The sequence below is a fragment of the Gouania willdenowi genome, chromosome 15, assembly GCF_900634775.1.
Source record: "Gouania willdenowi chromosome 15, fGouWil2.1, whole genome shotgun sequence".
NCBI classification, from domain to species: domain Eukaryota; kingdom Metazoa; phylum Chordata; class Actinopteri; order Blenniiformes; family Gobiesocidae; genus Gouania; species Gouania willdenowi.
Window position 1 is genome coordinate 4448608 of NC_041058.1, and position 14522 is coordinate 4463129.

Genomic DNA, 14522 nt, shown 5'->3' on the forward strand with positions numbered 1-14522 from the left:
ACATGGAAATGCCTCACATGCATGTTTGGGGACAGAATCCATCATTTACACACTGTTTCTTTACATGGTGACATGAATGTCCATAACACTCATGGACCGGGGGTCAAACCCAGTGAAAATGACAGAAAACATGAATCATTGTCTAAATGAAACTCAATAATATTTGGAGGGGCTCACAGTTTTCCCGGTGCTTATATTGCATGATTGCAGTGCATTTTAATGTTAAACAGTTAAAACAAAGCTCAACATTTTGACTAAATTCTTCAATTTTTCAATCTAGGAAATTTAAAGTAAAGATCCTGTTGGGACTAATCACTTATTGTTTGAGTATGGTCAGTTTCTTAAATATGTAGTATTTTATGTATATGTAGCAGTGCAAAAAACTAGGGCACAATAATGTTGAAATTACTTGTTTTCCCACATAACATCTGTGGCCCACTTGAGATCAAACTGCTCCATATTTGGCCACTGAACTAACCGACAAAAATGTTAAATCTGTTCATGCTGCTGCTGATGAGGTATATTATTGTATTATTATTGTATATTTGTTAGGGCTGTGCATTGCCATGAAACAATGATTTTTGGATTGACACGGTGATTGCGGGATGAAATATTGCGATATATCGCTGAATCAATTTTTTCTCACACACTTAATATTTGTATTATTTTTGCATATATTCTGTGGTGTTTTTTTCTATTTATTATTATTTTCTAACTAATTATTTTTGCTTCTTTACTCTTTAAGGGCTTATTTATTTTTATTTACAGAGACATTTACAATTTTTTTTAAATTTTAATTACAGAGATATTTAGAATGTATAAACAATATTTACTAATTATATACACACAAAGGAGGGATCACATCCAATCTCATAAAACACCAGTGACGTCACACAGAAAATGCACAAGTATAGTTTTCATAGGGAATCAGTTCCTGTTTATTGTATTTTATCCTCTACGGTTTATTATGTTGGAGAAGAAGCATTATTGTCTAATAGATTTTTTTTTAAAGACAGTGGATTTGATATCCTAAACGTAAATTGATGTGCAAAGGAAACTGAACAACTTTTTTTTTTATTTCATCCATGTAAATTCTAACTGCATTTATTAGTTTTTTTATTGCTTATATGCTTTTGTTCATGTACTCTTATCCTGCACCAAACAACACTATAAGTAATTAATAAGTATTTCTAACTTGTACAAATACATTACAGTTCATAATAATAAAAAAAAAAGGCTTCAGTATCGCGATATTACCGGGAACCGTGATACTTTACCTGGTATAGTATCGTGGCTACTCATTTTGGTAACCACGATACCAGATTTTTTTTTTCACACCCTTATTTATGACCAGATCACATTTTTTCATGGGATTTTTCCTGTTAAACGAGTGGTTGAGGGTCGAAAACCAAGATATGGAGAATACAATAAAACAATAGTAATAATTAACGTCTCATAGGACCACATTTACTATTTATGCCTTAAAAATGACAAAGGGAATATGAAACAGGTGGTGGGTGAACAAATACAAGGTAACTAACAACAACGATTACTAAAATAATGGAAAACATAAATTAAATACATCAGAACAATGTTTAAAGTTGAAGTGAAGCCATATGTGATAACAGAGGGACTCTAACCTCTGAAACGAACACAGAGCAAACACAACCTGGGACACTTTGACCAACAATCACATATTCAGCTGCACCAACAAAACCAGCTGATCATAGGGCAGAGAAATGATTCCTCAGAATTATCTACTAATTTTTGCCTCAAAAACTAGTTTGAATGAATTCATTAAACAGTGGCCACGTTTACAACAGAGCTTTTTATAGCAGAATAAAAGTTAAATCCTCTTTAAACTAACCTTGTTTAAAGGTTAATTCCTAATGCAAATTTAATTCCGAATGAAAGGTATTATGGAGGATGTTATTTTGGCTTCAAATTCCGGGTGGATCATCAAGACTATTTGTCAATCATTCTGACGTAAGGCCATTGTACGTGCTCATCTCTAGCTAGTTTTTGCTTGCTGCGCATGCCCACTTTCAAGTGTTTAAAAGATGGCGAATCACTAACTGGAATCGGAAGAGGAAGAGGATCGCAGTGGTATTCTTTTGATTCAGATTTGACAATAATCAACCAAGTAGTTAATGGCAGGGAAGTTTATCCAAATGTCAGCTATGATTAGCGATGCAAGCCCGACACAAATAACGCATCTGGCTCATGCATGCTATCTCGAACACGTTGAATAGACCCTCCCACTTGGGAGCAGGTGGAGAGGGCGTTTCTTTTCTAAACTTCAGGAAAATCCTCCTGTATACCTTTAAATCCGAATTAAGTGGCAGGTTTATTTCGATTTTAATTCCGAAATAAATAAATCCTCTTTCTTGTAAACACTTAATTCCACTTTAATTTAATTCCGGTCGTTGTGCGCATACGCAACTTGCCACGATGACGCGCTGGTGATGACATAGTCCAAGTTGGCAGCCCAGACTAGAGCCGAGACTATTTATTTAATAAGAGTCTTAAAAGACTATATAATGGATATAATACAAAAGAGTGGATGAATGGAAGAATAAATATGCGGACATTAACACGGACACATGGACTTATTAAATATATATTTTTAAAATCCTCAGCTTTGTATATAAATGTCCATATTATTAACTGGACACAAAGTGCTGCTATTTGATGAGAATCATACACCAAGAGAAATGATGTTCTGCACTGATTGATCCATGAATCATTGTTGGAAAGTATGAGATCAGGTCCAAGCCTGCAGCGCTTCTTAAATTTCATTTTAATTCCAATCATCTCTCTCACAGGCTCCTTAAATTTTAGCATGAGCGTGTGTTTTAAACATGTAAAATGTATAAAATCAGCCTGGAGATGCTCTGCAGGCTAATTTTCTCCCCATTTAACACTGCGTCGTGCTGCCCTGCAAGGTTTCATGTCATCCAATGTGTGGGAGGAGAGTCTAAATGGCTGCTTTTGTCTATAATTGCAGCGCACAGCATCTTCATTTGGACACATTCCACTGCAGAAACATTCAAAGTGACACTCCTGACACAGAAAGGAGGAGGGAAAGATAATGGAAAGAATAAAATAAAAGAAAGGGAGACGGGGCACACTTTAAAAAGGCAGAGAATGATTCGTGTAAGAGGAGGAACGGGTGACATCCGATAGTTTTACCCTTAAAAACATTTACAGTCACAGGAGGAGGCAACAAAGACGTCGGAAATGTGCAAAATGGAACCGGAAGTGCACTCTCATCCGAAGCTAACGGCTATGCTAACGGCAGTTGGGCATGACAAGTTCGCTGCTTCCAACTGTGAATCCAAAACGTGTCCTTTTCGCTTTAGCTGGTGTTGGGCACAGACATTTCAGAGGATTTAGAGACTCCTAAGTGTTGCAGAGCTAAAGATATCTCTGAATGTGTAACACTTCACTTCCGGGTCACGTACTTTGGCAAATCGGTGACGGAGAAAACAAATAATGGTGTTCGTTTTTCGTTTTCTGAACCAAAGCAAAAGAGCTTGAATTAGAAAAACAAGGCATTTTCCGTTTCTTCATTTTGGTTTTGGAAACAATTATCAAATAATTAGTGTTTTTTTTACACACATGTAGGCAAGTCAGCCTCCATCAGTGTGTCTTTCTCGCGCTAATCAAAACACATTACCTGATTTATCGCACAACGTCTGAACCTAGTCCAAGCCTGTTGTATAAGAAAAATATGTAAATTCCAAGTTGGGAAGATGAGCAAACTTTTCTTGTATTTTTATATTATGTTTTTATAAAAAAATGTTTAACTTTGCATGGTGATAAATGAAGAAATGTTATAATATGATATATGTATTTTGACTGATATGTTTTCTTAAATATGATCTCTATGTATTCAAATTAAAAGAATTTAAAAGCATCTTTACATCCCAATCTTTGAATTGAGTTTGTTTTTTGGTGTGTTTTTTTTTTTTCATTTATTATTTATCAGGATTCAAATGGAATCATTGGTTGAATGTATCCTCACACACCTACTGATCGGCCTTTGACTTTTGTGATCCTTCAAAGCTCTGAGGAGTGTTTCCAATCACTCCACTAGCTTTCATTTATAATCAACGACATCATGTAAAGATTAGACTTTAAAATGTGGTTCCAAAGCTCTGTTTAGACTCAGCTCCAGCCACATTTTTCTCATTCCTTTCTAACACGTTAACATCTGTCCCAGGTTGAAGCTGTTGCAGCTCTGCTTTAGTCACGCCTTGGGGGCAGGCCTCTCCAGAATCTACGTCTGCAGGCTACGTCTTTATACTCTACACGCCTCACCCTCAGCTTTGCTCTGCTAGCAGGACAAATAGCTACAGGCGCAGTAGCACACATCCACCTGTGAAAGCACAGCACTGCCATTCATTCATTCATTCATTCATTCATTCATTCATTCATTCATTCATCACCTGAGAATATCTGCTGGCTGCATTTCCAAGCAGATTATGATAGAATTAAAAATGTGTATAATATAGGACAGGGTTCGGCACCCTTTAGCATCAGAAGAGCCACTAAAGCCATGTGAGCCATGTTTACATGTGTTTACCTTTAGAGTAGGCTATATGTGTGCCACAGGCATGTTTAATGTTTTATTCACACTATGCTGAGATGCTAAGGGAAGAGTTTATTATTTTTTCAATTGTAATGTTATATGTTATAAAATATGTAATTATCTGATTTCTTAATCAGAAAATTTAAGCTACTGTGAAGTTGCTGTCGCACTTTTCTTAAACCTGGGTTAAAGTTTGAAATTGGGATTGTTCTATGCATTTTAACTTTTGAGCACAATCACAGAAATAAAGTTGCACTTTTGACAATATATCTGAAGTCTGCAGTTTTTTTTTAGATAAAATTGCCCAGCCCTAGCTGAAATCACACAGGATTACATCGACGTTAGCCACACTGTCAACCCTCAGTCACCTATTAACAAGAAAACTCCCATGGAAATATGTGATATTGTTCCAAAACATTATTTGTGAAACCTTTAATTACTGCCAACCGATGAATCACCCACAGCCGTGACCATCGTGACATCACCACATTGACTAGAAAGCTCATCAAAGAGCTCAATCACCCGTCCCTCGTCTCTCACATTAACCTGGGAGGCATCGCCATCATTAGTCTCATACCACACCCCAAAGATCTGATTGACTAGCATTGATTTCAGCAGCGACTCTTCAATTACACACAGTGAACATGAGGAAAAGCAGAGGAAAAACACAGCAGCAGCTTTACAGGCAGCGAGCGGGGCCCCTCCCTTCATTCAGACAAGCCTCTACACCAAAGAGTGTGTGTGTGTGTGTGTGTGTGTGTGTGTGTGTGTGTGTGTGTGTGTGTGTGTGTGTGTGTGTGTGTGTGTGTGTGTGTTAGGAGGAAAACTCACCATTTCTTGGTACATTCCAACATTAATTCCTGATAGGAAGCCACGAATTGGAATTTGGAGGCGTGCTTCCCAACACGTTGCAGTCTCTTCCAAACAGAAGCCATGTTTGGTAGGAAACTAGGGGCAGTCTTTGGAATTTTTTTGTGCTTCCTTTGCGTCCACTCACGTGAACGTTTTAGGCCAACCTGAGTAAATCCGGCTCCAGCAGACAGATCTTATCCACGGAGTTAAGACTGGATCCAGTCAGCTTTAAGATGACTTTGGTTGTAATTTGTGGTATATAAATAAAGTTCAATTGAATTAAGAAGAAGTGGGTGATAAGTCCACACTAGGAGAAGAAGTCCAAACAGCTGATGCTCCTGTGAAAATAAGAACAGACAATCAGTGAAGCTGTAGATTTACTTAACGCTGAATTGCACTGCAACAAAAAAGATTTTCTATAAAAACAGACGTTAAAATTTAATTCATTTTTTATTTATTTTATTCAGTTGTAGAATACTGTAGATATTATGTTGAAGGTTAAAAATTATGTAACCAGATGGTTAATAATAAAGCCAGAGTGGGCGCCAGACAAAATTTAATGGGGGGGCTTTAAAGAAAACTGAGGGGGGCGCCACATTTTGTTTAATTCCTGGAGTTATTCTATTAGGGCTGGGCAAATTTTGCAAATTCAAGTTTTTGGTTTTTATTATTTATTTATTTTTTCAATTTGTTTTTTTTTCACTACAGTTTTCTTTTACTTTTTCACATTCCGTCCTTGTGGGTTACTGTAGCGCGATGTGAGCCAGCCCCCTTGAAGCTACTGTGAAGTTGCTGTCGCACTTTTGCTGAAACCTGGGTTAAAGCTTGTGACAGAGCCTCATTTACTTTTTATTTTGGGATTGTTTTATGCATTTTAACTCTTGAGGACAATCACAGCAATTAAGTTTCACTTTGGTGTGTGTGTGTGCACCCCAACTCCGCTGTGCACATGTGAATACGGACTTAAGTAATATTTTGTAGTATTTTAACTTTACTTGAGTACTATATTTGGGGAACACTTTTTATGTTCACTCCACTATTAACTAAATAAATAATACAAGTGGGTAGGACTAGAAACGTTTTACACTTCTTCTTACCCCCTTTTGAACATTAGTATATTTAATGAGAAGATGATCAAATATGCTTTTATTTATTTATTATTATTATTATTATTATTATTATTATTATTATTATTATCCTGCTATATCAAATGCATTCTGTGAAAATTGAAGTCAAACACCCTTATTTTATATATTATATGTACACACACCTTAGGCTCTCAAACTGTTCAAAACAGTATCATCTCAATAAAATATTAAACTTTTTTTCAAGGAATAAAATGTTGAATATGTTAAAACCAGAGTAAAAATGATTTCAATTTCAAATGATAATTTGTAACATCGGTAAAGTGTCTTACCTGCAGCAGCAATTTTTCATCAGAATGTAAGAACTTTCAAAATAGACAAATATTGTTTGTTTAACTCTAAACACTCAGATCAGTGAGAGACTTTTTCCAAACCAATCACTAGCACTAGAGAAGCTCTACTGAAGTTATCGTTGCCTGTGAATCTTTTTCCCTTTCATATTGCAGCCACTGCAACTGTTCTAAAAATGATGTCATCAAACTGTTTCCTGTATTGTACATAGTGGTGTCACAATCCGATATCAATATCGGATATCGGTCCGATATCAGCCTGAAAACGAGTATCGGATTCAAATTTCTGGATTTTCCGATTTTTTTTTTTCATTTAAATTTTTTTTTTTTTTTATTCATTTTTTGTTTATTTTATTCAATTGTAGAATACTGTAGATATTATGTTGAAGGTTAAAAATTATTTAACCAATTGGTTAATAATAAAGCCAGCATTAGCACCAGACAAAATTTAATGGGGGGCTTTAAAGAAAACTGAGGGGGGCGCCACATTTTGTATAATTCCTGGAGTTATTCTATTAGCGCTGGGCAAATTTTGCAAATTCAAGTTTTTGTTTTTTGTTTTTATTATTTATTTTTTCACCACATTTTTTTGGACTTTTTCACATTCCGTCCTTGTGGGTTACCGTAGCGCGATGTGAGCCAGCCCCCTCTTTGTTTACATGTGTTTACCCTTTGAGTAGGCTATATGTGTGCCACAGGCATGTTTAATGTTTTATTCACACTATGCTGAGATGCTAAGGGAACAGTTTATTATTTTTTCAATTGTAATGTTATATGTTATAAAATATGTAGTTATCGGATTTCTTAATCAGAAAATTGAAGCTACTGTGAAGTTGCTGTCACACTTTTGCTGAAACCTGGGTTAAAGCTTGTGACAGAGCCTCATTTACTTTTTTATTTTGGGATTGTTTTATGCATTTTAACTCTTGAGGACAATCACAGCAATTAAGTTGCACTTTTGTGTGTGTGTGTGCACCCCAACTCCGCTGTGCACATGTGAATACGGACTTAAGTAATATTTTGTAGTATTTTAACTTTACTTGAGTACTATATTTGGGGAACACTTTTTATGTTCACTCCACTATTAACTAAATAAATAATACAAGTGGGTAGGACTAGAAACGTTTTACACTTCTTCTTTCCCCCTTTTGAACATTAGTATATTTAATGAGAAGATGATCAAATATGCTTTTATTTATTATCATTATTATTATTATTATTATTATTATTATTATTATTATTATTATCCTGCTATATCAAATGCATTCTGTGAAAATTGAAGTCAAACACCCTTATTTAATATATTATATGTACACACACCTTAGGCTCTCAAACTGTTCAAAACAGTATCATCTCAATAAAATATTAAACTGTTTTTTTCAAGGAACAAAATGTTGAATATGTTAAAACCAGAGTAAAAATTATTTCAATTTCAAATGATAATTTCTAACATCGGTAAAGTGTCTTACCTGCAGCAGCAATTTGTCATCAGAATGTAAGAACTTTTAAAATAGACAAATATTGTTTGTTTAACTCTAAACACTCAGATCAGTGAGAGACTTTTTCCAAACCAATCACTAGCACTAGAGAAGCTCTACTGAAGTTATCGTTGCCTTTGATCTTTTTCCCTTTCATATTGCAGCCACTGCAACTGTTCTAAAAATTATGTCATCAAACTGTTTCCTGTATTGTGCATAGTGGTGTCCCAATCCGATATCAATATCGGATATCGGTCCGATATCAGCCTGAAAACGAGTATCGGATTCAAATTTCTGGATTTTCCGATTTTTTTATTTCCATTAAAAAAAAAATGTTTAATTCATTTTTTGTTTATTTTATTCAATTGTAGAATACTGTAGATATTATGTTGAAGGTTAAAAATTATTTAACCAATTGGTTAATATTAAAGCCAGCATTAGCACCAGACAAAATTTAATGGGGGGGCTTTAAAGAAAACTGAGGGGGGCGCCACATTTTGTTTAATTCCTGGAGTTATTCTATTAGAGCTGGGCAAATTTTGCAAATTCAAGTTTTTGTTTTTTGTTTTTATTATTTATTTTTTCACCACATTTTTTTGGACTTTTTCACATTCCGTCCTTGTGGGTTACCGTAGCGCGATGTGAGCCAGCCCCCTCTTTGTTTACATGTGTTTACCCTTTGAGTAGGCTATACGTGTGCCACAGGCATGTTTAATGTTTTAATCACACTATGCTGAGATGCTAAGGGAACAGTTTATTATTTTTTCAATTTTAATGTTATATGTTATAAAATATGTAGTAATCAGATTTCTTAATCAGAAAATTGAAGCTACTGTGAAGTTGCTGTCGCACTTTTGCTGAAACCTGGGTTAAAGCTTGTGACAGAGCCTCATTTACTTTTTATTTTGGGATTGTTTTATGCATTTTAACTCTTGAGGACAATCTCAGCAATTAAGTTGCACTTTTGACAAATAAATCTGATGTCTGCAGTCATTTTTAAGTGCATTGAAAAAATATTGAAAATTGAATAGAAACAGGAATTTTTCTTTATAAAACCAGAGTTTTTTCTTTTTAGGCAAAATCGCCGAGCCCTATATTCTATAAATGTATATGTTTGCCATTTAAAAACACTGCACCAAACATCAGACGAAAGCCTATAAAAGTATGGAGGCATATCACTTATTTGTGAGTGGGTGGGTCTACAACCTTGGTATCAAACGGCTCCACAATGATTATTGTTTGGTCTTCACCAGGGTGAGTGTTTGTTCTTATATTATTTTATGTGTTAAGATGCTGGCAGCTAGCAGTAATGGCTATAAAGTAAATCATATTTCAGCTAGCTTGTGTTGTTGTCAGGGTCTATGAAATCTGTCAAAGGGCTTCGGAAGCAACAGAGCAAGCCCCCATACTCTGTCAGTGAATGGACACAGTCAGTTGCAATAGTCAGATAGTCAGATCTCATTGAGTAATGAAACGTTTGTCCTCGGGCACCCCCTGAAGAGTGGGAGGAGTGAAGTGTGTGTGTGTGTGTGTGTGTGTGTGTGTGGGGGGGGGGGCACTGCCCGCGAATGCCCCCCCATGACGCCGACATTGGTTGAAGCTATCCTCATCTTGGAGTTAACTCCTTTGATTCACAGCAGTCTTTGAGTATGAACTCCGGTTTAATTCAACAGCTGCAACGTTTATTTTACCAATCACTTTAAAATGGCAAACATCGAGTTTCTTCTTTTATATTGTATATTATATATATTCTGTATTCATGTGTTAATATATTATTTAAATCCTGTGTGCTGCTTTTCTTTTCTTTCTGTAATGCTACTGGAATTGTAATTTCCCTGACGGAGCCTTCCCAAGAGATCAATAAAATCTATCTAATCTGTTCCGGTCACACACGCTCCCTCACTCCGCACATTGGTCAAGCGACCAGCGCTTTTATTCGCAGTTAAAGGGCCACGCACCCACACACATGCACACACACACTGACAACAAATGTTGTGTTCAAGTCCTGCATGGAATTTCTTCAACTCTTCCACTCCCTCACAGCCACAACGCTGCATTTAGGTCCAGAAACATGGAACCGTTTAATTTTTCCGTGAATCTGTATCAGGTAGTATCAAAGGATTTTGCTCGGTACCTAAAAAAAAACAACCTAAATTCATATGATCGGATCAGTGATTTTTTTTTTTTTTTAACTCACTGATTGGACTAAAAATCCCGATTGTGTAAGGTTTAGTAGTTCTCACAAGAGTTCTTATTATTATTTTTCTTCCGCAACTCTTTTGTCGTGGAACTCCTCCTACGCTATTAATGCAGCACTAATGACACGTATGTCATCTAATAGGGGCAATGTCAAGGATGTGCAGGTGACCTTTTTTGGCACCAAAATTTCAAGGTCAAGGTCGCATCAAGTGTCAAAAACCACAATTTTCTACATCTCTATGAATATTTATTGTACAAGTTAGATGCTTACATTTATGAAAAGCTCATCTCTAGTGAAGTATTTTATTTCATTGGACCAAAGCTGTACGACCTACCAGTAAACGATCAGTAGGGGTCAAAGTTCATGGTGAATGCCACAACAGAAAAATGCATATAACTCTCATATACAACGGTCAAACAGCCTCATATTTGTATATATCACACACACGATGACTGTACATCCCTGAACAAGACTCAATGTAAAAAAAATACCCATCATGCCTTGCATTCTTGACTGGCACCATTTAGCATGCCATAATAAAAAAAAACTGCTACAACTCTCATATACAACGGTCAAACAGCCTCATATTTGATACACATGATGACTGTACATCACTAAACAAGAATCAATGTGAATATATATATATATACTTTTTTCCCCTAGAACTTGGTCACAAATTGAAATACAGTCCTCAGACTGGTACCATTGAACATTTCCTTTCAATGTGTGACCTTGACCTTCACTCAAGGTCATATTTAAGGTCAGTCTTCTGTTTTTCCTGCATTATTATTTTCAATTTAAATAGTGAAAAGAACAACATTAAGGGACATTACTCAACTTAACCAGTTTTATGATATAGAATTTTTTTCCACAAATTTTGCAGTTTCAATTTTCAATTGCCGAATACAGGTCTTGTCTCGTTCCCATTAATATCCTACACATCCCACGATTCTTAGCGCTTCTCTGTAGTCACTGAGACGTGTTGTCTGTGCTTTCGTAGCTCGTCTGTCAGTCTCTCCTTTAAACTCACGATGCACGCACGGATGTGAAAAAGGGTTGAAACGTGTTCAGGCTTAAAGAGACATTGGTGGGGGGCGGGCGTCCATTACAGTCCCAATATTACTGCGGGTATAAAATATATATATATAACAAAACGTATTTATTAGTGGAGAGCCTATACCAGACATGAGTAACTCATACTACATTCATTATGACCCTTCACCAATTGATTTGATTGGATAGAACATGAACACAACAGCAGTGTATTTCCCACAATGAAAATGATAATAATATTTTTTTTTTTTTTTTTTAAATCAAACAATGCAAAGTGAGAGTACGTGGTTCCTAAATCCTGCATGTGAAGCCTGTTTATGTTGGAAAAGGAGTAGGAGGAAGTATAAACTTATATGATCCTACACCCTGAATAACAAATAACTTTTGGCTTTAAAGTAAGGAAGTAACAAAAATTTAAAAAAACAAAAAAAACAACAACTTTTGCTTTACTTCACTAAATTTGGCCCTCAAAAAGTTATAAAGTTCTAGATATTCCGCACCAGCAGCGTTCGCTCGCGCACCACACGATCCTTCTATGCTGTGAAAAATTCAAGGTGTGAACCCCGTTGTGTATTTCAAAGTGATGAGATATCTACTACTAAATAAATTGATATTTTTACACAATGATTCATGTTTTCTGTAATTCTGACTTTATCCTGTGGGCCAAATTCAATGCTCTAAAGGGCCAGATTTGTCCCCCAGGCCTTGAGTTTGACACACGTGACCTAAAGGCTTTTTTTATTTTTTATTTCCTAATGAACCAGTTAGCGTCACTCCGACTGTAAAGTGTAATTCCTATATGAATGCTCAAGTTTCTCGACTTTATTACAATGTAACCCTGGTCTGTAGATGTTAACAACTCGTACAGTCTTTAGATTTGCAAAGTGGGCGAGTCAGTTCTGGTCCTAGAGAACCTCAGTCCTGCATGTTCTACATGTTCTACTTGTCTCCCAGAGCTAAAACACCTCAAATTCTTCACTTGCAAACAAACAAATGAGAAAGTTAACGACTCAATTCACAATCTAGAAGAAAATAATCCAGATTGAGGCACAACCAACATGTGGCTGTTTAACTGGAAAGATGAGAACCGCTGCATAAATCTGATGCCGTTCTGTCAGGTAACGGATGAGAAAACTTTACGATGTTTTCCCACCTCTGGGAATCTTTGCGTTCCATGTATTTCTCACGTTAAAAGTGCCGTTTGCCCCATGCGTTATTGTTAGCTTAGCACGTAGCAGGATATCTCCAATCCACAATAAAATTAAATATACATGTAATCATGCAGCTCTGCAGAAGGAGTGTTAACGAATCACTATCGAGCAGGACAGCGGCTCTCCAGGACCAGGAATCCTGCACCGAAGGAACTGCAGGAATATTTTGATATAACATAAAATATACTATAAATATCATAATACACTTGTATAATAATACAACACAGGGAACGCTACAGATGTATGTACTGATGAGGTGATTTAACTTGTGATACAGTATCTAAGGATGGAGAAACGCACAAACATGTACGGACAGATGTTGACACCATTACTGAATGTGAAATTCTATATTTGTACATTTAACACTAACTTAACAAAAGAGCTGAATATCGGAATCGGATGTAGACATGAATAAAAACTGGAGATTTATTGAGGAGAATGTGAAAATCCAGGTCATAGTCTGAGCCGCTGCGAGCTGCAAACCGGTGTAATGGAACAGCTGGTGTCCCGACTAACTAGTGACTGCCTTAAGCACAGACATTTCTACACTTCATTACGTTTTACTGTATTATTTAAAGAATACAGGGTTTAAAATATACAGTTCAATGCCTGAATATATTTTAATAATGAGAATTAATCTGAATAATGTGTTAATCATTTCACAAAATAATAAAGAACCCACTTAATTAAGGGGAAAATTATAGTTGATATCATATTTATTACTGTTTAATAACTCACAATTTAGTATTAAGTTATGAATAACATGGTTACTAACTGTTTTGATTTATGAATGTTAAAAAAAAAGTGTTTTAAATACCAACAATCACCATGGTTTACAGTAGGCAGACAATGATTTACAGTGGTCACCAGTAGATCCATTACACCGGAGAGAGTGGGCTCGGAGGCTAAAATGTGAACCAGGTGTGACACTCACCTCATCGGTACCGAGTCTGCTTCCCGTCCAGAACCGGTCTCACCCGAGCACAGACGGTCTGTCTGTGGGGTCCAGGAGCCGGTACCTGTGTGTTTTTATCCCGGTGTGTTTACGGAGGACAGCGGCCATAAAGCTTAGCACAGCTAGCCATCACAGCACGGAAACCGTTGCTTTTCACAGCAAGACACTAGGTTCGTACCGAAGACCCGGGATGAAGGACCAGGACCGGGATACGGGCCTGTTCAGGACCAGCTGGACCCGCCGAGACGCCCGGTAATGTGTCCCCCCGACTCCCGGCAGGGACTCCCAGCTCAAAGTAGTCCGATAGTTAGTGTTAGTTTGAGGGATCCGCTCACACCGAGAACGTCAAGTTAGACAGAGACGCACGAGACTTCCGGCGAGGGAAGATGTTCCTCCAACAAATAAAATAAAAGGTTATATTACAAAAAATCATCTAGTATTCGAGAAAACTAAAATAACATTTTATCAAATACATAAAAAAAAAAATATAGAATGAAATGAACTGATTTAAAACCATTCAGGTAGTTTTCATAGTGTGTGTTTTTTTCTTTTTTATTTTTCAACCTTGGGGTCGTGAGCCGATGTGGGGTCGCCTGAAATGTCTAGGAAGTAATTAAAAAAAAAAAAATCTGTTTTAAAAATTTCAATTATTATTCCTTTTCAAGTTAAAACACAACGCACAATCTTAAACTAGGCCTGGGCAATATATCAAGATCAGAGATACTGTATATCGAGTTCTATTTT

General features: G+C 36.3%; 1 protein-coding gene across 2 annotated transcripts in view; it reads right to left on the minus strand.

Annotated features, from left to right (window-relative positions):
* Positions 1-14121, minus strand: part of ehbp1 (EH domain binding protein 1) — a 191881-nt gene extending 177760 nt beyond the window's left edge. For both annotated transcript variants that reach the window (XM_028467869.1, XM_028467870.1), the window contains exons 1-2: positions 13758-14121; positions 5426-5784 (exon numbers count right to left, since the gene is read on the minus strand). In XM_028467869.1, the coding sequence (XP_028323670.1) occupies positions 5426-5529 (104 nt within the window). In that variant the 5' untranslated portion in view covers positions 5530-5784; positions 13758-14121. The remainder of the gene's footprint in view (positions 1-5425; positions 5785-13757) is intronic.
* Positions 14122-14522: the final 401 nt, after the last annotated feature.